Below are 26,517 nucleotides of genomic sequence, written 5' to 3' on the forward strand. Positions count from 1 at the left end.
GGGGGGGTTAAATCTAAGAACTCTATTATATTAGTTGGGACTTGTAAACCACCATTAATATGCTTATATTTATTTTTAATTATAGATTTAAGTTGTTCATATTCCAAGAATTTATTTTTACTAATGCCATATTGCATATTTAGTTTAGCAAAATTGATGAACTCGGTTCCGTCAAGTAGATGTTCCAGATATTTAATACCTTTATTCTTCCAGTATGTAAAGTTTATCATTTTATTATTTTGTAGGATATCAGGGTTATTCCAGATGGGTGTACGACTGCATGGGATAAGGGATGACTTTGTCATTTTGAGGAACTCCCACCATGCTGTCAGAGTAGAACTAATGTTGATATTTTTGAAGCATGTATGCCGTTTTATATTTGAGCTTATAAACGGCAGATCTGAAATCATGATATTATTGCACATTTCCTGTTCTATATCTAACCAAGGCTCATCTAAAAGACTATTTTTTATCCATTTAGAGATGTATTGTAGCCTATTTGCTAAGTAATAGTTATGGAAGTTAGGCAGATCTAATCCTCCCCTGTCTTTAGTCCTCTGTATTGTCTTTAAGCTAATACGTGGGGGTTTATCTTTCCAAAGAAATTTAGAAATGGCAGAGTCTAGAGATTTAAACCAGTCAGATGATGGTTTATTGGGGACCATTGAAAATAAATAATTAATTCTAGGTAGGACCATCATTTTTATTGAAGCTACCCTACCCATAAGTGTGATTGGAAGCGATTTCCATCTTTCAAGGTCCTCTTCTATCCTGTTTAAAAGTGGGGCATGGTTAAGTTTAAGTAAATCTGTTAATTTATTCGACACAGTAATACCTAAATATTTAATATTTCCTGATTGCATTTGTAAATTTAGGGAGTTTTCGAGAGAGCAATTAATTGACAGTACCGTAGATTTAGACCAGTTTAACGAGTAATCTGATACTTTGGAGAAAGATTCTAGTATTCTAATTACTTGTAAAAGAGAATTATTTGAATGCTGGAGATAAAGTAATACATCATCCGCGTACAGACTAATCTTGTGCTCTATTTTCATGCATTTTATACCTTTTACAGCTTTTGTTTGTCTGATTGTTGCTGCTAGAGGTTCTATAAAGATGGCAAAAAGTGATGGAGAAAGAGGGCATCCTTGCCTGGTGCCCCTCTGTAGACAAAAACTGGAAGATATTTGATTATTTGTCCTGACACAGGCTGTTGGAGAATTGTATAGAATTTTTAACCAGTTTATGAATAAATCGCCAAAACCGAATTTATGAAGAGTAGCGAATAAAAATTTCCAATTTACTCTATCAAATGCTTTTTCTGCGTCTAAAGACAATATATTGGTTTTAATGTTTTTACTGTAGGAATAATCAATTAAATTAAGTAATCGGCGTGTATTTGTGGATGACTGCCTTCCTCTGATGAAACCAGTTTGATCTGGATGTATTATGAGAGGAGTTACTTTGTCTAATCTTTTTGCTAAAGCTTTACAGATTATCTTAATATCCACATTAATTAAGGATATGGGACGATAACTAGTGGGCAACACAGGATCTTTGTCTGGCTTGAGCAGAAGGCTGATGGTGGCAGAGTTCATATTAGCTGGAAATCTACCTTTTTCCTGTATTTCCTGCAACATTCTGTGGAACGTTGGGGCTAGAATATTCCAGAACTCTTTATAAAACTCAGTGGGGAATCCATCTGGACCTGGAGCCTTTTTATTAGGCATGCTTTTAAGAGCTTCCTGGGTTTCAGCTGTTGTCAGCGGGGAATCCAGTGTCATTCTTTGGTTATCTGATAATTTAGGAAGTGTAATTTTATCCAGAAATTGCTTAATATCCTTCTCTGATGGATTTATCTGTGGTGTGTATAAAGATTTGTAGAAATCGCGGAAGGTATTATTTATACACTCTGGTTCACTTACTGTATTACCAGTTGAATCTGTAACTGCAAATATAGTAGTTTTCTCCTTATTTATTTTAAGCTGATTAGCTAGAAAGCTTCCTGACTTATTGCCATGTTCAAAATTTTCTATTCGGAGTCTTTGTATTAGAAATCTATTTTGCTTTTCAATATAGTGGTTTAGTTCTAATTTTACTTCACGGATTTTACCTAACTTCCCTTCTTCTTGAGATAATTCTAGTAACTTAAGTTTTTCTTCTAATTCCTGAATCTTTTTGTTTTCTTTTTTCTTTTTATGAGATGAGAAAGAAATTATTTTACCTCTCATCACTGCTTTTCCAGCTTCCCACAATATCGATGCCGATGTACCTGGTTGATCATTGTATTCTAAGTATGAAGCCCACTGTTCTTTAATGAATTTTATAAATTCTTCATCTTTAAGCAGTGATGTATTAAATCTCCAGCTTTTGTTTTGTGTGGTTATTTTTTTATTAATTAAGGTGAGAGTAACAGGAGCGTGATCACTGATAGCAATAGGATGAATTACCGTCTCTGAAACAACCGACAGCAGTGAGCTACTTATTAGAAAGTAGTCCAGACGAGAGTACGAATGGTGAACATTTGAGAAAAAAGTGTATTCTTTACTAATAGGATGAAGAGAACGCCATGCATCGCAAAGACCAAAATCACTCATGTATTGTTTTACTACACTTACTGACTGCCAACTACGCTGAGCCCCTGTTTTATTCAACCTGTCTATATCGTTATTTAAACCAAAGTTGAAGTCACCTCCTATAATTAGTGAACAATCCCCGTGTTTTGAAAGTGCAAGGAAGAATTGGTGGAAAAAAGAGGGGTCATCAACATTTGGACCATATATACTGACAATACATAGCTTCTGGTTATGGATAGCTATTTTAATTATTATGTATCTACCTTCAGGATCTATAGTTTTATCTAATATTTTAAAACTAACGCTTTTGTGGATTAAGATTGCTACACCTCTCTGTCTAGAGTTATAGCAGGCCGCAAACACATTAGGGAACTCAGGTGAATTAAGCTCACTTGCATTTGTAGCTGATTTGTGGGTTTCTTGCAATAATACAACATCTGCCTTTAATCTAGTAAGCTGGTTAATGATCTTCATTTTTTTCTCTCTGGTGCCAGCCCCATGCACATTCCATGTCACAAACTTTACATTCGCCATAGATGTGAGTGAGAAGTTAGAAGGTGCATGCCCTTGAGAAAATAGTCATACATAGACCCAGGTAGCATCATATGATGTGCTTGTGATTGACTGATGTTCAGGAAAGAAGCAGACAAATAAGATAGAAATACACAAAAAAATAAAAAAGTGCAAAGAGTAAGAGAGTGTGAAAAGGGATAAACCATAGCCCGTGCCTTCTGTACCCAACCGTGAACACCAACCATACCAACGTACTCTTTAGCTGTGCGTGTATTTAATTTATCACCGTGTACCGATCTGTGCGTCTTATTTATTTATTTATTTTATTTATTTATTTTAAATCATTGAAACATGCTTTAAGTCCACCTGTGGTGTAACTAATAAAGCCAAGGGGTGATCTTCTGATCCCTGAACAACTGTCCATTAATATAAAGTCTGTCAACCGATATGGTGGCTTTAACGCCCTCCATCATGTATTTCTTCCTGATTGGGAACAGCACTCGCCTGCGATCTAGGATTTCCTTAGGAAACTGATCATTAACACTAAAGTCTGTCCCTCTCAGTTCCCTGCCGCAACTTCTAACAAATTCTTTTTGTTTATAATGCTCAAATTTAGCTATGATCGGGCGAGGACGGGTTTTGTCGGGTTTCTTACCTCCGAGCCGGTGGACTCGATGAAAAGTGATGTTTTTTACCTGATCCGCCGGAATTTTTAGCTTCTGCTGGAGAAAGTTCCGGACCGTTTCTTCTGCTATCTCTCCCTGCTGACTCCTCAGTCAGGAATTTGAAAGAGTTTTGCAAAGAATAGACTGAGACTGGATCAGTACACCAAGAACCACAATCCGCAGATAGATCCTTTAAGTATCTTAGCTGGTCTAAGGAGAAATAGAACTGTTGCAAATGAAAGTAAAGTTTTAATCACCCCTACCCTTCTCCTTCTGGAACTTTCTAATTACGTCACTTCTGACCCCTGCATATTTACAGAAGTATAATTCATGACCTACATTCCCACACCACCTCCTGAATAATTAAAAAAAATCTTTCTTTCTGTCTTTCTTTCTTTCTTTCTTTCTCTGCTGCACAAATGTAGCAGAATTGATTGACACCAATTTTTTTTTAGATTGGAAAAAGTTATGGGGGCCAACTTCACTCATGTTTCTTTGGGAGACGTGTCACTGTTAGACTGTGAAATAACTTCTACTCCACTTTATCCACGTGTCCATTCTTCCCCGAGATACCCGTCCATTTGTTTAACTGTGCTACATGTGACGTCTTCTTTTTTCTTTTTTTTCCCCCAAAAAAACATGTGACGTCTTCAGCATTATCTGTTGTTTCCCAGTAACTGCTTTCTGCAGCTCCAGCATCTGTAATCTCATAATCTTTAAAACCGGTCTGGAAACAAAAATGTGTTAAAGGATGGAGGGACACTTACCAAAAGGAAAACTCCAAGAGACTAGGTTTTTGTGTAAATAAAAATTTATCAGTAATCATAGATCTAGGATTAAAGAGAAATATAAGCAGATACAAAAGTCAGAAGCTTATAAGGATTGACAAAGTTTGAAAACATGACAAAACTCAAAAACTCCTCCAAAAAGGCTCTAAGTATATTTATATTTAGATCAAAGTTAAAAACCTGTTTTGAGTTGCCTTTAAATGTTAATATTTTAGTTTGTAGTCCAGGTTGTCTTTTGTCTTGACCCACTGCTACTATTCCACTGATATGTGCTTTCCTCTGTAAGGTTTTCTTTCATGTTCTGTTCAGCACTTTAAATCGTCTTGTTACTGAAATGTGCTACAAATAAACTTGCCTTATATCAGAGTAAATAACCATGATTAAGATGTGAGAAGGGAAATAATACATGCAATAATGTTTAGAGAAAAGGAGAGCAACATCTTTAATATTGTAGTGATTTCTTAACAAAACAAAAACGAACCTAAGCCACCATACGCCTCAGCATCCACTGCCCCTCTCCTTCAGTTTAATTGGTCTACTGCTTCATGGCTGAGTTGCTGTCATTGCCAATAGCTCCACTTCATTCTAAAACCACTGACCACTGACTGGAGAATATTTAGGAGCGAGGACATTTCCTGGCTGGACTTCCTTGTTTAGGTTTCATCTTCTTACAGAACCAGGCTGGAGTTCTCTGAGCTCCTGAGAGCGACTCGCTCTTTCACAGATGTCTGTAGAAACAGTCTGCAGGCCGAGCAGCTTAATTATAGTCACCTAGGCCCATGGAAGTGATGGAACACCTGATTTCCATGATTTGGATCCGTCCGTCCGTCTTCTTCCGCTTATCCGGGGTCGGGTCGTGGGGGTAGCAGCTTCAGTAGGGAGGCCCAGACGTCCCTCTCTCCAGCCACTTGGGCCAGCTCCTCAGGAGGAATCCCAAGGCGTTCCCAGCAGAGAGACATAGTCCCTCCAGCGTGTCCTGGGTCTTCCCCTGGGCCTCCTCCCGGTGGGACGTGCCCGGAACACCTCACCAGGGAGGCGTCCAGGAGGCATCCTGACCAGATGCCCGAGCCACCTCAACTGGCTCCTCTCGACGTGGAGGAGCAGCGGCTCTACTCTGAGTCCTCCCCGGATGACTGAGCTCCTCACCCTATCTCTAAGGGAGAGCCCAGACACACTACGGAGAAAACTCATTTCAGCCGCTTGGATCCGGGATCTCGTTCTTTCGGTCACGACCCAAAGCTCGTGACCATAGATGAGGGTAGGAACGTAGATCGACCGGTAAATCGAGAGCTTGGCCTTTTGGCTCAGCTCTCTTCACCACAACAGTTCGGTACAGCGATTTGGATGAGGGAGTAAATACTTTTAGCTATATAGTGTATTATAACACTGGAAGATGTTAAAACAAAAATGCAGCTTAAGCGAAAATTCAGACTGAAGAAACTCTATTGCCTACCTCCATCAATCAGGGACTCATCCGCCTCCGACACAAGCTAATCAGCTTTGAACTGCTCCTCCTCGAAGCCAATCAGCATCCTGGGTTCATCTTAAAAGAACTCCACATCCTCATCTCAGCCTTCTGCTCAGCAAGCAAGTGGTGGCTGCGCCGTGTCCGGTTTGGACTCTGATGACCGGTTTCAAGAGACAATAACTTATCCTGAAATCCTCCTGCCATAGGAATACCATCTAGCCGCACATCTTCCTTTCCAACCTCTGTTTTCGTCAGCTCCGATTCCTGGCGCAAAGAACTCGCAAGCGACGCAGACGCGTCCCAACTCTGCCTAAGTTCCGGTCAGCTTCGCTTCATAGCGCGCCGGGGTCTTTCTCAAACTGATCCCGTGAGGCTGGCTCTTGGTTCGCGGATCCGCCGACTCATCCGGGACCTCCTCTGGTTTTCATCGGCTTTGCGGCGCCACCTTGCCGCTCGTCCCGGCCGCAACTTTTCAGACGGATCTACTCTCTCATTCACTCGCTAATGCGTGTGGAGCCAGCTCAGGTAATATGTATTCACCCATGTTCGTCCTCTATCCAGGCGAACGTATTTCATTTCACTGTTTGTTTTCGTTTTCTTCTTCTTCTGGTGTTGCCGGTAGCCACCGGGCTTGTGGTGGCATTGATGCCACCTACTGGTTGGAGTATGATGTGCATTTTAAATTCAGCAATTGATACCAATCGTTATTAAACCGCTGCAACTCTGGTGCAATTTGGCATCCGCTTGGACTGGTCTGTATTGGGTTCAGACTTCTTATTTATGCTGTCCAGGCCACATCTGTCACTCTTGTCATTTCAATGTTTTGCCAATTGATTCTTCAGGTGTTGTGAAATTATACATGTTAAAGTTATTTAAGGTTTTTGTTCGTAGGTATTATCTGAATATCAGCTGGGACCCTACGTCCGGATGGCTGTAGGGATGGTTTGAGTATTGGGCGATCTTTAACAGCAACTTGCTCATGTATTTAGGGATTGTCTATTTCTTCTTTTAGGTTCAAGAATTCATTCAAGATGAATATCCGGAGACCATCACTGAAGGTGCTGTTGTCTGGTTGATACTATATTCAATTACGGATCCTCTCTGCAGGCATGAGGCTAACTGAAGCTACTAAGCAACGAGATCATCAGTTAGCAGGATGCAGTGCAGAATCTGAATTAAATTATTAAATTCATCCAAACAACATGGAATAAGCTAAATAAGCTTATCGATTCATAACAGCATTTGGTATGCGTTTGGCATTCTACGCATTTATGAGCTAAGCAAACATTATCGATTATGTCTTAAGTGTTACCCGTGTTTAATGGTCCTTCATTTTCTGGATGTTTTCTTCTTATAGATATTCTTTTCACTATTCCCAGTTGTTTTTCTCAAACTAAACCTGTCAGCCTGCATTGAGTTCTACGTATTGATCTTAACCTAGTTCCATGATGGCTTTTGCCTGCAGACAAGCTCTCGAATTCTCGAGGTATCAGTTTTATATCAGTTATTTCTGAGCGTCGGCTGCTCTCCTCGCTCGGTCACCTCAATCTCGCAGGTGCATCATTTTAAGAGTCACGTTTTTATTTCCAGGCAGCTTGAGCTCACTAATTTTGTTTCCTTCCCTCCTTGAACAGGATACTCTGGTTAAGAGTTGCCGTTCTGAACTTTCCTTGTGGTCTGGCTTGCTTCTCGTCCGGATTTGAAATACACTTTCTATAATGTCTTTTTGTCTGTAGATGCGTTAAATTTTACGGATGTGCATCCGTAAGTTTTGGAGCATTCTAAAAACAGTTGGTTTGCAGATTCGTGAAATTGTCAAAGAAATCGTTAATCTTGTGGCCTTTCATCTAGAGTTATTTCAGCATTCAGGATGTGAGCTGTGCAACAGCAGACGCTTGTGGAGCCCAATCGTCGGGCGATGACTATCATCAGCATGCCTCACATATCTGCTCTTACTTTTCATTCATCTTAGCCGGCTAATGCTCATCTTAAAGGTAATCTAACTACGAATACTGGTGGTGGATTCAAATCTCATTCAAGTCTCATTAAGCCCGCGTCCTGTCCTGTTCATTCCCTCTTGGTCACTCATTCATTTATGTGCATCACCCCTAAGCATCCTCTGTTATTTATCCTGTCATCCAGGCGTCCCGCCATGCAGTTGTCCTGTTAGTCTGTTCATTCTTTCATTGTCATTCATTTATTCATGTTCCCTGCCATGTTCCCCACTATGTTCCCTGCATACTCCTTGCATGCTTCCTGCATGCTCCCTGTGTGCTCCCTGTGTGTTCCCTGCCATGCTCCCTGCCATGCGGCCTTCCCTGCCATACTCTTTGCCATGGTTCCTTCTATGCTCCTTGCTATGTTTCCTTCTATGCTCCTTGCCATGTTTCCTTCTATGCTCCTTGCCATGTTTCCTTCTATGCTCTTTGCCATGTTTCCTTCTATGCTCCTTGCCATGTGTTTCCTTCTATGCTCCTTGCCATGTGTTTCCTTCTATGCTCCTTGCCATGTGTTTCCTTCTATGCTTCTTGCCATGTGTTTCCTTCTATGCTTCTTGCCATGTGTTTCCTTCTATGCTCCTTGCCGTGTTTCCTTCTATGCTCCTTGCCGTGTTTCCTTCTACGCTCCCTGCAACGCCCTCCTCCCTGCCATGCGGCCTGCCCTGCCATGTGTTTCCTTCCATGCTCCTTGCCGTGTTTCCTTCTATGCTCCTTGCCATGTTTCCTTCTATGCTCCCTGCAACGCCCTTCTCCCTGCCATCCGGCCTGCCCTGCCATGTGTTTCCTTCTATGCTCCTTGCCGTGTTTCCTTCTATGCTCCTTGCCGTGTTTCCTTCTATGCTCCTTGCCATGTGTTTCCTTCTATGCTCCTTGCCATGTGTTTCCTTCTATGCTCCTTGCCATGTGTTTCCTTCTATGCTTCTTGCCATGTGTTTCCTTCTATGCTTCTTGCCATGTGTTTCCTTCTATGCTCCTTGCCGTGTTTCCTTCTATGCTCCTTGCCGTGTTTCCTTCTACGCTCCCTGCAACGCCCTTCTCCCTGCCATCCGGCCTGCCCTGCCATGTGTTTCCTGCCATGCGGCCTGCCCTGCCATGTGTTTCCTTCTATGCTCCTTGCCGTGTTTCCTTCTATGCTCCTTGCCGTGTTTCCTTCTATGCTCCTTGCCATGTTTCCTTCTATGCTCCTTGCCGTGTTTCCTTCTATGCTCCTTGCCGTGTTTCCTTCTATGCTCCTTGCCATGTTTCCTTCTACGCTCCCTGCAACGCCCTCCTCCCTGCCATGTGTTTCCTGCCATGCGGCCTGCCCTGCCATGTGTTTCCTTCCATTCTCCTTGCCATGTCCTTGCCATGTTTCCTTCTATGCTCCTTGCCATGTTTCCTTCTACGCTCCCTGCAACGCCCTCCTCCCTGCCATGTGTTTCCTGCCATGCGGCCTGCCCTGCCATGTGTTTCCTTCCATGCTCCTTGCCATGTGTTTCCTTTCATGCTCCTTGCCATGTGTTTCCTTCTATGCTCCTTGCCATGTGTTTCCTTCTATGCTCCTTGCCATGTGTTTCCTTCTATGCTCCCTGCAATGCCCTCTTCCCTGCCATGCTCCCTGCCATGCCCCCTGCGTTCTCTGCCATGTTCCCTGCGTTCTCTGCCATGCCCCCTGCGTTCTCTGCCATGTTCCCTGCGTTCTCTGCCATGCCCCCTGCGTTCTCTGCCATGCCCCCTGCGTTCTCTGCCATGTTCCCTGCGTTCTCTGCCATGCCCCCTGCGTTCTCTGCCATGTTCCCTGCGTTCTCCACCATGTTCCCTGCGTTCTCTGCCATGCCCCCTGCGTTCTCTGCCATGCTCCCTGCGTTCTCTGCCATACCACTTGCGTTCTCTGCTATGCTCCCTGTGGTTCCCTGCGTTTTCTATGACATGCTCCCTGTGGTTCGCTGCCATGTCCCCTGCATGCTGCCCGCCTTGCTCCCTGCCATGATCATTCATTCATCACGTGCATCAGCCCGAAACTAACCATTCACCTCACCTTCCACCTCTCCATCAACCTCACCTCATCTTTCCATTCATCTTGTTTAAATTTTGGTAAGCCTTTGCGGCAATGGCCCTCTTTGCTAAGCTTTCACATCTTTTCTCCTTTATTACTCATCCTTCTCCTTCTCTCTGCCTTCTGAACTTGCTGACGCGCTGGCCTGGACCTCGGCATTTTTTGGGGGAAAATTTCCCTATTCTCATACATCTGCTTATCTACGTTAAAGTAAATCACTGTTTATGTTCCTGCCGAGGTCCGAGCGCCAAAGTTTAAACTATTGTATCAATAAATTTGTCTAATCGCTTTTCTCTTTGTGAGTCTTTAGTTTGAATGATGTTAAAGGCGGAAATACAACCGAAGAACTCTTGATTACTTCCATTCAATCAGAGGCTTGTCCGCCTCCGATGGAGCAATCGCTTCGAGCCACACCTCCTCGAAGCCCAATCATCATCCAGCGTTCACCTTAAACAGCAACTCCAAATCATCTCTCGGCCTGCTTTTTGGCAAGCGCAAGAACCATTGCACTAATGTCGTATTTCGCTTCAGACATTCCCCTTTGCAAGCCTTTCAGTTCCAAGTATCATCCTGAGACTGACCATCTCTATTCATGCACCTTACCATACACCTCACCCCATCTCCCCATTCATCTCACTCAACTTTGGTAGGCCTTCGCGGCAACCGGCCCTGTTTGGTAGGCCTTCGCAATCCGGCCCTGTTTGACGCACCGGCCTCGACCTCGGCAATTTTTGGGGGAAAATATCCCTATTCTCATACGCCTGCTTATGCATATTAAAGTATAATTCAGCGTGAATTTTTCCTGCCGAGGTCTGAGCGCCAAACTCTTAAAATATTGTATCAATAAAATTCTTCTAATTGCCATTTCTTTCTGTGTGAGTTTTTCAGATTGAAATGCAGCTTAAGCGAAAATTCAGACTGAAGAAACACTATTGCCTACCTCCATCAATCAGGGACTCATCCGCCTCCGACGCAAGCCAATCAGCTTTGAACTGCTCCTCCTCGAAGCCAATCAGGATCCTGGGTCCATCTTAAAAGAACTCCACATCCTCATCTCAGCCTTCTGCTCAGCGAGCAAGCGGTGGCATGCCGCGTCTGGTTTGGATTCTGATGACTGGATTCAACCCACCTCCATCCCCTTCTCCACCATCGTAGCAAGCTTCGCCTGGCTTTCCTACGGTCCTCCTTCAACCTCGTCCCTATCAGAGTGTAATTCCTCCTGGACTCTTATGGAATTCCCAGTCACTCCTTAAAACGGTCCGGCAGAAGACCGCCATGCTGAGCCTGGTTCTGCCAGAGGTTTCTTCCCAAAGGGGAGTTTTTCCTCTCCACAGTCGCTTCATGCTTGCTCATCATGGACAGTTCATGCAAACCTGTGTTTATCAAGTTGGACATCTAGCTCAAACAGATCATCATATGGACTGAACAAACTTTATGTATCTCCACTCCACCACCAGTTTCAGACCTGGGGGGAAATATCCCTATTCTCATACGCCTGCTTATGCATATTGAAGTATAATTCAGCGTGAATTTTTCCTGCCGAGGTCTGAGCGCCAAACTCTTAAAATATTGTATCAATAAAATTCTTCTAATTGCCTTTTCTTTCTGTGTGCGTTTTTCAGATTGAAATACTTCTGTTCAGAAAACTAAAATAGACGTTTTGTTAAATACACATTCACACATGCACAGATATTTAAGGTTGACTCATTTGATATGTTAAACAGTATTTATGTTCTACAGTTGATAGTTTGATGCCTGATTTATATTTTTAAAAAGAAAATACAAAACAAAACTGTAATCATGGCAATGCAAGATTTGCTTCTGTTTAATTAACTCTTCTGTGAATTGACCAGGTGGGAGAGATGGAGTCTGTGTTGGAGCTGCTGCTGGAGACGCTGTCCGCTCTGAGCGACGACAGTTTAAGTCAATTTTGGAAGCAGTACCTGGACCGAGAACGTTCCTTAAGTTCTGCCGGTATCACAGATGTGAAAGGAGAACCCTTCCCACTGTCTGCTGTGAAGACTGAGCTGGAGATCTTAGCAGTCTTATTGTTGCAGCGTGAGGGAAAACAGGCTGTGGACGTTACTGAAAGTGTTTTAACAGCCATTAACGAAACACATCTGGTCCAAAGGCTTTGGGATCTATGCATCATGAAATCTCCTTTTAGTGAGTAATTTTTTTTCCCCCAAATTTCACCTTATTTATTTAGGTAAATGTCATTGCGACAAGGTCAGATATTTAAGAATGCCCTGATCTAAAGACAGATACAGAACTACAACATGTTAAAACAGATTCTAGCCTTTTTAGATGAAATAATCAATCTGGATCAAAACCAATTAATTAAATAAATCAACTGGAAATAAAATAAGACAGTAGCAATTAAAGGTCTCACAGGTTCTGTTTGTTAGCTCAGGATGAGGCATATTTTAATGTGGATCTCTTTATATTGTGGTTCTTTAAGCTGCTTTAATTTTCTTCCATTCAGAAAACCCTGATGATCATCTGCCAGCGCTGCTCCACAAAGTGAGTAAAGTCTCTGAGTCCCCTTGACTTCAGCATGCTGCTTGTTTCTATTCTACGTTTCATGGGTCAGACGTAGGACTGTGAAACATCTGAGTAAAACTTAACATGATCTGGACTCACTTTGTTGAGTTATGGAAATGTAAGCACACCCCCATGTTCAAGCCATTTGTAGAACCCTGTAGCTGCATTAACTCTTTGCGGGGATCAGTCTCTGACATCACTGGAGGAGGACCCACGTTTCTTTCCAGCGTTGCTTTGGTCGTTTAGGTTTGAAGAAATTAGTCCCTCCACAACTCAGCTGATGAAAGACCTGATAACTGCAGGGTGACCATGTCAGAAAAACAAGCCAGGATCATCACCCACCCAACCACCACCATGCTTGACAGTATCAGGATTTCTGCTTTCTGTGTTTTCTTTCAACATGGTGCTGATGAGCATTTTAGACAAACATCTCCAGAACTCTGGTCTCCTCCGTTGTCCCAGAAGTCTGGTCCTTCCTCCAGGTGCAGCTCTGCTGACCTCAGTCCTGCTGCCATCTTGGTTCAGGAGAGAAGAGACTTTCTCCTTCAAGCCTTCCAAGCAGCCAGACTGGTTCAGGGTCATGACCTTTGACCTTTAACCTGCTACCTGAGTACTGTAGAGTCTAAGGTGGAGCTCCTGGTTAATAATCATTTCTCTGAGCTTCCCACTCTGATCTTGGGCTAAATCTGCTGGACGTCCATCCTGGAAGCTTGGAAGCTGTTGAGACGTTCTCATCCTGGGAATAATGTTTCTCTCTGCAGGATGACGGCCTAAAATGGCTTGTAGATGACCTTTGAACCCTCCCCAGGTTGATGGGCAGCAAGCAGCTCCTGCTTTGAGGTGATTGTACCTCTGTAAGGGAGAGGGACTGGTTGGTGGCTGTGGTTCCAATAGAGTCACTCACAGGAAGGCAATAAAGGAACGCTGGAAGGTCCTCTCACACTGGAGGAGTCAGGAATATATAGAGCAGCCAACAGGTGCAGCAGCACCACTAGTTAGAGTCACAGGTGCATGAAGTCAGGGAGTGATTGCCAGAGCAGCACAGGGAGCAGAGAGTGACATCAGCCGCAGAAACACACGTTACACCCTGGATGCTTCAGAGCAGCAAACTGAGAAAACTCCTGCTGTAGTGAAACAGGACGGTGGACTTTACATTATCCTATGATAGTAAATAATTCAGAACTTTAAAGTTATCATAGGGTTTCCATAGATTAGTGCTGAATAATTAATGTAATTAAATTTAACAGATTGTAAATATGTAGATACATTACTGAGCTGCTGGTGGATTTTTAGGTAATATGAGCTAAAAATTTCATTAAAGTTATTATCATCAAACGATTCCAGTCTCAAATGAGACCCCCCCCCCCCCCCCCACACACACACACACACATTTTTAAAGGTCCTCATAACATTACATGTTAAGCTGTAATTCTGGATGAATTCTCCTTAAACAGGCGTCTTATTATTTCAGGCAGCAACGATGGCAGCTGTGAAGGAGCTGCTTTTGGAAACACTGACTAATTTGAATCCTGTAGTCCTTGAAAAGTTCAAGATCTTCTTGAAGTTCACGGTCTTCCAGAAGAAATTACCAGAGATCCCATGGAGTGATCTGCAAGGGGCCGACTGTAGATCAACAATGAATCTGATGTTGGCCACATACGGTCAGCGGTGTTTGGAGGTGACCAGTCAGGTTCTAACAGACATGAATCAGACCGATCTGTTGCAGTATCTGCCAGAGAAGAGCGATGGAGCTGAAGGTAAGCTGAACTACGCTCCTCGTTAATTCAGAGCACTGATTTCCAACGTATCATCCATGCCAGCGTGGGCTTAAACCAACAGGAATAATCTGTTCTGGGTGAAGCAGGAGCTCCTCTTCTCCACTAACTGGGTTGATGAAGTGCTGCAGACCTTCTGGTGGTTCCTTCTTTATTTTCCAGCTTCAGTTCTAAAAAAGACACAGAAGGAAAATACTCAGAAGCAATCTGCTTTGTTTTCCATCACATTTGCCTCTTTTTCTCTTCCACAGTATTGATATTCAGCCTTTTTTCCTCATGTTTACTGGAAACACTGATTACAACAAACCTAGATGAGATTTATGAGTAAAATTCATTATTGTCAAAAATGGACCAAATCAGATGTTTTACAGTCTGGACAACACAGAACCAACTAGCTAAGATCAGTCGGTGTTTAAGGTCTGCTGACAGACTGATCTACTTCTGCTTTACTAGCGGAACTAGATCAGTGGGATCTGAGAAAAGATTAATTTCTATCTGAGTGGGATTAGCACACATATCTGAACATCAGGGTTTCTGACTAAATGGGCTCCAAGCATCGCCTCAACTTTACATTTAAAAGAAAACAGGTCCCTTAAAAAGTAAAAACAGCAGCTTATTGGTTATTTAACATTCTGTTGACACGCCTTCTCACCAACTGGCCTCAATGGTCCAAGAGGAGCAGCTTCAACCTCCAATGCTGCCTCCTTTGTTTTAGCTGGAAGCTTTAGTATCCCTGTGGTTAGTCTTCTGTAGAAACTATATTGTTCAGACATTTATATTGACATTCAAGTTATCATCAAATATTTTTCCCCTCAGAAAAACTTTCTCTGGAAGAACTTTGGCCTGGACTGATCGACAAAGTGAGTAATCTGTGACATCAAACACAGCAACTTTCATCAAATGCTTGAAGGTCTAAAATGTGCTCAGCATGAAAAAATGCTACATTATACACATTGTGTTCATTTTACTCCATGATTACAAATTAAAGCTGCATTCATTAAGCTGGCAAAAAGATCATATAAGCAGTTTAAAGCCCCAGGGAGTAAGTTTTACAGCCTTTAAATTAGTGGTGAGTTAAATGAATTACAAACTATCTTGTTGTTAACAGCGTAATAACTACTACAGAATCTGTGGAGTGTCACAAATGTGACAAAGTAAACATGTCCTCCATGTATTAGCTACTGCTAATAGCTAATTGCTACGGTCATCGTGTGAAATGGTTTTTAGCACAGTTGCCAAGTCCGTTTATTATCAATGACTTTGGTCTTATTTTTTTCTAAAGTCGGTTGTAAATTCGTTGAGTTATGTTTTTTTGGTCTTGTTTCTGAATGAGAAGCTACAGATTTGCGCTCTAAAATTAGCTCTACAGACTCCATGAACCAGCTCAAATAACCCTCCGGCCTTCTGCATAAGCACATATTCCTGAGAGGCAGACAAACAAACCAGCCGTCTCTGCTAGGAGGACAGAGTAGCTGCTGGAACACAATGCCCTATTTTTAAGATAAAGACACAAATTAACAGTTATATTTAATTGACATACCTGCCCAGCAGAAAGCTGCAACCTCTACATCCGTTTTGAATCCCCGCTCCCTCATGAATTATAATAATAGCTGCGCCGATGTAGACTCTAGTTTTCTCCTGGTTATTACATCTTTTAAGAATATGGATGGGTCTCCATTTCAACAGAAAAGGGCAAATAGAATGATCTACGGCCATCTTTGCTATTTTTATGCTCTTTCACTGACATGTCTTCGTATAGAAGACAGATAGGGAAAATTCATAGGCTAACAGGTTTGTCCCCTTTTGGCTGCTGTAATTAAAAATGGCAACACTACAGACCATACAGACTAGGATAGGAGACCCAAACCCTTGAGATAAGGGATCCTAGAGCATCCTAAAGCTATCAAGAGATCTAAATTTTCAGCCACATTGGCAGAATTCTCTCTAAATGAGACTTCAACCATTAAATTATTAGTCCTGGAGGAGCAGTGTGGCTTTAGTTCTGGTTGTGGACCAGATCTTTTCTTTTACAGAATTGATGAGGACTTCAAGAGAGTTTAGTTGATAAGACCTGTGCCAAGGTTTTATTTTGGGGTGTTGCAGGAGAAAAGGTTAGCTCTCGTACTTTTAAAAGTTATGTGGTCCTTGTAAACCTTGTTTACCTTGTAAACCCAATAAATAATTTCGAACATCTGCTGAATATTGTGGCAGAATGATAAAATTTTAAGAATCTGTATAAAAGCAAGTTCCTGTTGAAGTATAACAGGACTTCTCATCACACATTATGTTTAGGGTGCTTGGGAACAGGATCTGAACATAGAGAAGAGGTTTTATCGTGTGGAAACCTTGGGATCATGTGGTTCTGAAGTCATGACCACTGGAACGGTCCACAGCTGGGATGAGAATCAGCTTCTAATACGATGGTTCTCAACTGGAAAAAGGAGGATTCGTCCCTCTGAGGGACGGGTGAGACCTCAGCCTGACTGAACCCTGATAAAGTGAGAAGCTGATGAATTTGGCTCCAGCCACTCTATTGAGGAAGGTTCTTAAATCTGGATCTCATTCATTCGGTTCTCCTGATCAAACCCTTGGAACGTAGACAGATGTGAATCAACTTCTTCACCGTTTGGACCAGCGGTTTTATTCAGATAAGAAATACCTTTATTGTCCCACAATGGGAAAATTCAGGCAAGATATCCAGAGGATTTCTTTGTCAACTCAATCCCTGCTAGGTGCTTATTGCTGTGAACAACAACCCCACATCATCATTCCTCCACTATCCTGCTTGACAGTCGGTATAAGCTGATGTTGCTGTTTCCAGTGAAGATTTGTAGCAGTTTGATAAGATTTCTGCTGGTGAATAATCCACCTGTCTTTAGAATAATTAGCTTTATTTAATAGTTTAGAAAGTACGCTGTAACCCTTCCCAATAGAAGCAACAACTGGCTCTCTCACCTGACCGATAAAAGTAGAAACTGTATTCTGTATTTTACTCAGAGTTTTATGTTTGTTTAATTATGATGAATAGCTGTACACTTTTAAATATACACTTATTTTATTCCTCTGGTCCTTAAAGAAAAAAATGATATCTTCACCAGACAGAACATTTTATAGGTAATTATATAAATTGTCATGGTGCAGTTTTAGCCTGCCTGTCTCCCCATGAACTTACCAGCTCTTTCCACCTCTCAAGCAGCTCAGCTCTCACTCCACCTCCTCATTAGTTCTACCTGCCGTTCCTAATTATCCCGGACTTAGTACACCTGCCAACACCTCTACGTAAACCTCCCTCAGTCTGCTCTTCCCCGCCGGATTGTCTTCATCCAAACCTCGTCCTGCCTTGTGCTTCTCACGTCTGCCTGCCAGAGTTCCCCTCGTCGTCGACGCCCGCCTGCATGTTCTCTCTCTGCTGTGCTGCTGGTTCTGCTGCTACTCCAGCGCTCCAACAACTCTCTCTACTGTGCTGCCAGTTAACCTCATACCCCGGCGTTCTCAGAACCCGCTCTGCTGCTGAGCTTCCGGCTCCTCCTGGACCTCAGCTCTCTCACGCCTGCCCTGTATGCTCCTTGGCTCTCAGCGTCTCCCTGGGTCTACATCACCCGCAGTCCTTCAGCTCCCGCCATCTACATCCTTCTGCCCCAGCTCAGTTAAGACTCTGGTTCTCATCCTCCACAATCCATCAACCTTCAATGAACTCTTTAAAACGAAACTCTATGTGCAGCTGAATTTGGGTTCAAACTCCACATACTTTGACATAAATATTATTGGCATTTTATTGATTTTCATCTTTTACTAATCATTACTGTCACGCTGGGAGAGGGAACAGCTTTTTCTTTAAGCTCTTTTTTAATTGAGATTTTTCTCTTTTTATCTCTTTTATATGATAGATTCATGAATCTGACATTTCTAAGGTTTTGATTCTGTTCAAAAGTCCACCTTAGGGTTAAAAGACATTGGAATAGCTTCTTGTTAGATTAGGATCTAGATCTCTTCCTTCTGGTTGTATCCTAAGATCCCAGAGCGGAGAGGAACCAGGTGTTGGGTCTTTGTAGCCGGCTTGATGTTCCCAGCAACCCAGGAAGGAAGGCCTAGGGTTCAGGGTTCAGGTTCAGGGTAGACTCTCCTGAGATCAGCATAAAAATGGATCAAGAGCAAATGTGAAAACCTGCAACTTAAGCAAAAAAACGTGATGGTCATTAAATATTTCCTTTTTATTACCAGGTAGAAGCCATGGAGTCTGTTTTAGAGCTGCTGTTGGAAACCCTCGGTGGTCTAAATGAAGGAGAGCAGCGTTTATTCATCGACTGGGTTTTTAAGAAAACTTTGTTGATTGAGGATCGTTTTCTGTATCAGCTTCACATTAATAGAAGATTTTTAGACCTGCAGGCTGCTGTGTTTGAAATGGTGCAGCAGACCGGCCTGAAGTCTGTGGAGACAACCAAGAAATTTTTAATGGAGATAAAAAGGCCAGATCTACAGCAAAGGATTGAAACGTGCAGCAAAAGTCAGGAAAGTAAGATGATAAAGATTGAACATGTTAATATATTATGTGACCTTCTCATTTTGATTTTAATTACTAATATCTTTGTTGTTTTCCTCAGAGAAGCTCTCAGTGGACGAGCGACGCTCTGCTGTCGTGCACAAAGTGAGGGTTCTCATTTCACTCCAATTAGGTTGATGTCTTTAGCAATAATGAGATCTTGAAGTTTAAAAAGGGACTAAAGTTTGTTTATAATTTGGCAAATAAAGAAAGAAAATACAACTGAAATAAAATAAATAATTTCGAACATCTGCTGAATATTGTGGCAGAATGATAAAATTTTAAGAATCTGTATAAAACCATAAGAACATTTCTGAATATGTTGATGTTTCAGGTGGCTCTGATGGCAGCTTTCAAACAGCTTCTCACAGACATCCTGAGTGATTTGAAAAAACAGGAGATTAAGGACTTCAAGAAGTTAGTGAAATCAATCCTATCCCCCTCTGACTATGACCCGTACCGTTCTCTTTTGAGTTTGGAACCTGTCCCAGCTACAGTCAATAGGATGATGAAGACGTTTGGTCTGCGGTCTCTGGATGTTTCCATTGAGTTTTTAAGGGACATTAACAGGAGCGATCTGGTAAAGAGGCTCCTGGAGAACAGCTCAGGACTCAAAGGTAAATAAAACAAATCTAAATCTGTATTCTGTCTTCACCAACGAGCCGTCCGTAGAGTTCTTCCTGTAGCTTGTTGCAAAAGGACCTCGGCCTTCCTTAGGATGGGAGAACATCTTTTCCTGAAGGTCCTGAGTTGATTAACCACCTTCACCAGATGTTCCTAGTTCACCTTCACTACTCGTCTGGGTTTATCTGGTCGAGGTCAAACACCAGTTTCCCATTTCTCCTGGACCTCTGTGTTTCTGTTTGCCGTTTCCTTTGCCATTCATTTCCCAGATGTTATCTCTGTATCCTGTTCTGTCACAACTGAACTGCTGTTTGAAGCATCACCATCTCCAGGCCCCTGCCCTCCCTCACCACACGGCTCATAAGGCACCCAGCCTGCTCATTAATCCCTGTGGGTCTACATTGTGGTGCTCCCTGTTGCTCCTTTGGGGTGAGCCTATTTAGGCAACAGAAACAGGGCTGGACCACCAGGTCCAGGCTGAAAGCTCTCCCCCAGGACCAGCTGGTCCTCAGGCTTCTCTGCTCTGATCAAATTCTCTTATTTTGTGTGATTTTGCAGCATAAAGGGAATAATGAATAACTCACAGCCTGCTGTGAGAGGGAAGGAGGACTAACGGTGTGTAAGGGGTGGGCGGGGGGTCCTTCAGGATGCTGGAGAACCATTTCCTGCATCTGGAGGTCTACATGTCCATGGTGGAGGTTGCGCTCCTTCCCACAGTCCTCTGTGGGACTCCAGGTGTTCCACCTCCTGCCTGTAGTCGGACTCGTTGTTTCAGATCAGTTGAATCAAATACTACTCCATTACTCTGTCGTTTAAATAATTCTAACTCATGTTTCATGTTTTTCTTCTGTTATTCAATAATGAAAATGAATTAAAAATCCTACAGAAGACAATGTTTTTGTTTTCTTTGTCAGGAAAAGTGTCCGTTGATGAATATCTGAGAGCAGACGTGTTAAACAGAGTAAGTGGGATATTCTACTACCTGCTTTATTTCTTCTCAGAGGAATTCAGTCAAATTCAAACCATGCTCTGGGTTTGAGATGCACCAAGACAATCAGAGATGAGCAGCATTATAACAGAGATAAACCAACCCTGACAATACCATAAATCTGATCCAAAGTTTTCCTTGAACTGAGTGGATGAGAAAAGCTGGAGGCTCCTTGCACACTTTCTACATTTCAGAGATAAAAACAAAAAACACAAAATAGAAGAAATAGAAGGAATAGATTACGGTTCCAATTATTCCCAGTTTAAGAAAAAAAAAACATGCAAACAAAAAGTTATCTCATCACTCCTGAGAAAAATGGATTTGCTCAACAAGTTTTTTTAAATGTTTCAGGTGCCAGCAAAGGTTGCTCTAAAAGATACTCTTCTGAAGATGACGAATGACCTGGATGTCAGGACATTTAAATGGTTGCTGCAGTTCACATGTTTCCAGAAAGGCCTCCCAGACATCCTAAACAGCAGGCGGAGGTCCAGGTCCTGGTTTGGAAGAAGTTTGGTGGATCTGGGAGGAGGAGGACTGAATCCACCAGACTTGGTGGATCAGATGGTACAGAGACTTGGCCAAGAGTCTGTGGACGTAGCCAGGGAGGTTCTGACGGACATGAAGAGGACGGATGTGGTACAGAAGCTGACAGGAAGCAGCTTAGGATCAAAAGGTTGGTGCTATGAAGAATTAAGATTATGAAGAATTAAGATTATGTTTTAAAAGTTAACTTTCAAAATGTTGTTCTCTCTTTTCTTCAGAGGAGCTACAGTCTCTGTTGCTCCAGAAAGTAAGTATGATCACATCAACACATCTTTACTTCCTCAGACTTTCAGCTGTATAATCTACATAACACCCAGAAACATTTAGAGATCACACTGATGCATTTTGGGAAAACACCAAAAAAATGACAGCGGACAGGAAGGCAACGTGAGGAAGAGTAGAAAACTTTAACCAAATAAAACAGTGTTATACCAGAAACCTGTTTGATTATGAATATTATTATTAATTATAATTTGCTATTATAATTTAATAATAGATCATTCAAACTGAAATGTTTTCTATCACAAATATAATTCAAAAGGTTGTGATCCAAGGGCTATAAGCCTGTAATGATTAACACTAACAATGCATTTATTAATTAGCTGTTATGAACTTATTTATGCTGGAAAAGTGTGATCTGACCAGTTGTTGACCAATTAGACTTATCCAGCAAACGTTGATAACTCGAATTATAATTGCAATTGGAGTTTTAACCTTACTACTTTATCACAAACCAATGAAAATGTCTCAGTTGATTTCATTTGTTAACTCAAAAGAAGGTACTTCTTTTGCTCTTAGAGACAATTTCTGGACCTTCTGGACCAAAATAACCACAAACAATTACTATTTCACACGTTATTATTTATTAAACTAATAATTCCCTGTTACAGCATTTATCCTTCTTAATAAAACACTAGGAAACACTATTCGCTACTCAAAGAACATGCCAAAGAGAATAAATGAAAATAAAACAAGTCAAAAATGGATTAAATGAGAGATAGCAATTCTTAATTCAATTCACAGTTGTTTAACGTCACATTCGATTAGTCTGCACTTTGACATAGCAGCGTTGAAAGACAAAATAGCCCTGAGATAACACAACTGCAGTACCAAAAATAGACCTGAAGCCAGACGGGGAACGCCTCTGTACCGCACAACTAGTCTCTAGCACTCATGCACCGTGGGATTTACCTGTCATTGAACTTGAAATAATCCCAGAATTATATCCAATAAAGTTTTCTTGCATGTATAAATAGAGCCGAGTACTATGGCAAAAGCGGTAATATTCCATTGGTGGAATAAACCTGTTGGGCTCTCTTTGGCATAAAGTAAGCAATTCTTGATTCAACCTTCATGTCTCATCCTGTCCACGCCTCCTTTTATCCCTGTACAGGTTTCACTGTTGCTGGAAATATTCAGCACACCCCTCTAAAGAAATACCTCGTTATTTTTTATGTGTCTTGTCTGGCTGTGTAACATTAAGAATTGCTATCTTGATGCCAGGGAAAGCCCAAAGATTTCATTTCCCAACTAGAATATTACTGCTTTTGTCTAATAACACAGGCTTGGGACGATTTAGGATTTACTGTAAAATACCTGACCTGTCGGTCATCTCCCTTTGAAAAGCTCCCGTTACAAATAACACAGCATAGTTACAACTTGTACTGGCGATTAACGATTAAGGCCAAGCGACTAATGATTAAGGCTGGGGCCAGTTTAACAATAATTGCTCTGGGCAATCTGAACCGGCTAATCAGCTCCTCATCATCATGTTCCAGCAGGATCTCTGAAAAATACTCCCTCAACATTCTTCCATCAGCGATGTCCTCCAGCAGTGCCGACGCAGCCATCCTTCCACATTTACGCGCAACTTTTAACTTTTATTTATTGACACGTGTGATTATCTCCACCTTGTCCGCTCTAAGAACCATCAAACCGGACCTATTTGGAGTTAATCTGCTGATTTGTCAGTTTTCTTTTTCTGTAAGAGTGAAAGTGTTCCTAAAATTCTTTATATATATTTGATGTGCATCAGCTCACAGAGAATAGCCTGTGTTGTGTCATTGACTTTGCAGCAATCCCTCATACCAAGCATGCATGAGGGAACAGTGGACAGGAAAATTCCCCTTTAACAGTGAGAAAATTTGGCTGTTATATAAATTAATTACACATAGACTGAAACATTTCAAGCCTTTATTTCTTGTAATTCTGATAATTCTGGCTACAGAGACTGAAAACGCAAATCAGTGTCTCATATTATTAGAGTATTGTGAAAAAGGGTTAGGGTTAGGTCTCTCAGTTTGGCTCCATAGGGCGACACCTTCATGGAGAAGACAGCTGACTAGACATAGGTCCAGAAGACAGGCACTGATCTCCTCCACAAGGGGGGGAACCCACAATCACAGAAGGTCGTTGCTAAAGAACCAGATGCTCACAGGGTGCTGCATCCATGCATATTCATAGAAAGTTGAGTGGAAGGAAAAAGTGTAGTAGGAAAAGGTGCTCCGGCAACCGAGAGAACAGCAGCCTGGAAGGGAAGGTCTACCAAAGTTCAGTCAGGAATTTAAAGGAGCTTTGCAAGGAATTGACTGAGACTGGATCAGTACACCAAGAACCACAATCCACAGACAGACCCTATAAGTATCTTACCTGGTCTAAGGAGAAATAGAACCAAACTGTTGCTTGGTGGTCCAAAGTCCTCTTTTCAGATGAAACTAAAGTTTTCATTTGATTTGGGAAAACAAGGTCCCAGAATCTGGAGGAAGAGAGTGGAGAGGCACATAATCCACGTTGCTTTAAGTCCAGTCTGAAGTTTCCTCAATCAATGATGGTTTGGGGCACCATGTCATCTACTGGTTCTGGTCCACTGGGTTTTCTGAAGTCCAGATGCTGGTTTTATTTTCCAACAGGACTTGGTACCAAAAGCTGGTCCAATGGCCAGGGTGGTTCTGTGCTTAATTGAGAAAAAAATGGGCCTGACCAGAACCCCTTAGAGAATCTAAGGAGTATTGTCCAGATTAAGATGAGACACCAGAACCAATGGTCCAGATGACCTGAAGGCTGCTATCAAAGCAACCTGGGCTTCCAGAACACCTCAGCAGAATCACAATTCTTGTAAAAGGAGCTCAGACCTGGTACTCGGGGCAATATTACAAGAAATTAAGGCTTGAAATATTTCTCTCTATGTGTAATTAATTTATACATGAGTCTAACTTCATGAGAAAAGAGACAAAAACATGGATCTTTACACAATATTGAAATTTTTGGAGCAATAGCTGTGACGAATAAGGGCGGACCCAAAGACAACCCGAGACAGGTCAGTGGCTCTTGAGCCGATTTTATTGAAAAAACAGGGAAGCGGAGGCTTTCGGGACGTGCTGCTCGTGCTTACGGGCCGACAACTCCTGGGGGGATAGAGACGGGTTAGTGACCAGTGGAGGCGATAGAGAGGATGAGCTGAAGGTTTGGTCACTAACCTGATGGGGAGATGACTTCTTTAGGAGTCCTTGCTCCAAAGCGTGTCGGAAGCCGAGCGACAGGGAAATCCGGGGGGCGTCGTCCAGGGGCAGTCTGAGTTCGGTCACGGGGAAGGCCAATACGTCCAGGCGACAAATCCAAGGGGAAATCCAAAGAAGGGTCCGAGTCCAGTTCCAAGATCCAGTTTCCAGAGAGCACAGATTGATTAAGGGACAGGCAGGTTCCAGTACTCACGGGCTAGCGGGGTCAAAAACACAGGAGGGCAATCCGGGGTCCAGAGGCTGACACAGCAGGGCTCAGGCGGGCAGACAGAATCCAGGAGAGGGCTAGGCTGGCTCAGAGATGAAGGCAAAGACAGGTCGGGCAACAGACAGGCAGGCAGTTTGATAATAATTGCTGGAAGTTCTCACCGGTTGGCTCGAGACGTTCTGGCACTGGAGGCTGCGAGGCGCAGGGCTTATAAGCCGGTAGAGGTGGAGGCAGCGCAGGTGCGTTGATTGCAATTAGCAGCCCCAGTGCCAGAAACGTTACAGAGCCCCCCCCTCAAGGGCGGATTCCAGACGCCCTAGGCTGGTCCGAGTGGGCTCTGTGGAAATCCCTAATGAGGGACTTGTCCAGGATGAATCGGGATGGGACCCACTGACGCTCCTCTGGCCCATAGCCCTCCCAGTCAATTAGGTACTGGGTACCCCTGCCCCTCTTTCGAGACCTCAGGATGCGCTTAACAGTGTAGGCTGGGGAGCCATCCACAAACCGGGTAGGCGGTGGGGATGTGGCGGCAGGAGCAAGGTTCGAGGTCTTGACAGGTTTAACCTGAGAGACATGGAACGTGGGGTGGACCTTCATCGATGAGGGCAAGTGGAGACGAACCGCCACCGGGTTCACCACGTTGGAGATCGAGAACGGCCCAATAAACCGAGGTGCCAGTTTCTTGTTCTCAACCTTGAGCGGCAGGTTCCTTGTGGAGAGCCACACTCTATCTCCCACCCGGTAGTTGGGTGCTGGGACTCGATGGCGATTGGCAGCCCGGGCCTGTTTCTGGGTGGAGGTGAGAATTGCTCTTCTAGCTCTTCTCCAGGCCCGCTGACACCTGAGGGCTGACAGACGGGCAGACGGAACCCTGGACTCCACCTGCTCAATGGAGAACACGGGTGGCTGGTAACCATAAACCACATAAAAAGGGGACAGACCAGTGGAGTTGGAAGGGGTAGCATTGATGGCATGCTCAACCCAGGGAAGGTTCTGGGACCACTTGGAAGGGTCGGACTGGCAAAAGAGGCGGAGCTTAGTCTCGACCTCTTGGTTAACCCTCTCCGTCTGGCCATCTGTTTGGGGATGGAAACCAGAGGACAGACTAACAGAAATGCCCAACATGGCACAAAACTCCCGCCAGTAGCGGGCCACAAACTGGGGGCCCCTGTCTGACACTATGTCAGTGGGCAGGCCATGTAGCCTGAAAACCTCCTTTGCCAAGATTATCCCCATCTCCTTGGCGGAGGGGAGCTTGGGCAAAGGAACTAGATGGACCATTTTTGAGAACCGGTCTACGATGGTGAGGATTACTGAGTTGCCCTCGGAAGGTGGTAGACCAGAGACAAAGTCCATAGAGAGGCAGGACCAGGGCCGAGAGGGAACAGGCAGCGGGTGAAGCAGACCAGAGGGAGGCCGCCTAGAAACCTTTGCCTGGTTGCAGAGGGAGCAGGCAGCGACATACGCCTTGACGTCCTTGGCCAAGGTGGGCCACCAAAACTGGGAACGGACCAGAAGGAGGGATTTGGTGAAGCCAGGGTGGCAGTAAAGGCGAGAAGCGTGGCAGAAATCCAGAACCTTCTGCCTGAGGGGGTCAGGGACAAAGAGTCTGTCTTTAGGGCAGGCTTCGGGGACGTGTGTGGTCTCCAGAGCAGCCCTGACCTCCTTCTCCAGACCAAGCCGGGTGATAGCGCACCTTACGGATTCAGGAAGGATATACTCCGATGGCTGG

At 43.3% G+C, this 26,517-nt stretch overlaps 2 protein-coding genes and 1 long non-coding RNA gene across 3 annotated transcripts in view; 1 reads left to right on the top strand and 2 right to left on the bottom strand.

The window, feature by feature from the left end:
• The window catches only part of LOC105924485, a 252,954-nt gene that overhangs the window by 87,674 nt on the left and 138,763 nt on the right, over window positions 1-26,517 (top strand). The window contains exons 11-12 of the mRNA XM_036135517.1: window positions 20,933-21,189; window positions 21,278-21,306. Of these exons, the coding sequence (XP_035991410.1) occupies window positions 20,933-21,189; window positions 21,278-21,306 (286 nt within the window). The remainder of the gene's footprint in view (window positions 1-20,932; window positions 21,190-21,277; window positions 21,307-26,517) is intronic.
• The window catches only part of LOC118562707, a 275,945-nt gene that overhangs the window by 46,314 nt on the left and 203,114 nt on the right, over window positions 1-26,517 (bottom strand). The window lies entirely within an intron of this gene.
• Window positions 24,381-25,103, bottom strand: LOC118562716. The gene is made up of 2 exons (XR_004930779.1): window positions 24,536-25,103; window positions 24,381-24,463 (listed from the first exon to the last, which is right to left on the bottom strand). It is a non-coding gene; the product is annotated as an uncharacterized LOC118562716 (long non-coding RNA).

This window comes from Fundulus heteroclitus, chromosome 3, assembly GCF_011125445.2.
Source record: "Fundulus heteroclitus isolate FHET01 chromosome 3, MU-UCD_Fhet_4.1, whole genome shotgun sequence".
In the NCBI taxonomy this organism is placed as follows: Eukaryota; Metazoa; Chordata; class Actinopteri; order Cyprinodontiformes; family Fundulidae; genus Fundulus; species Fundulus heteroclitus.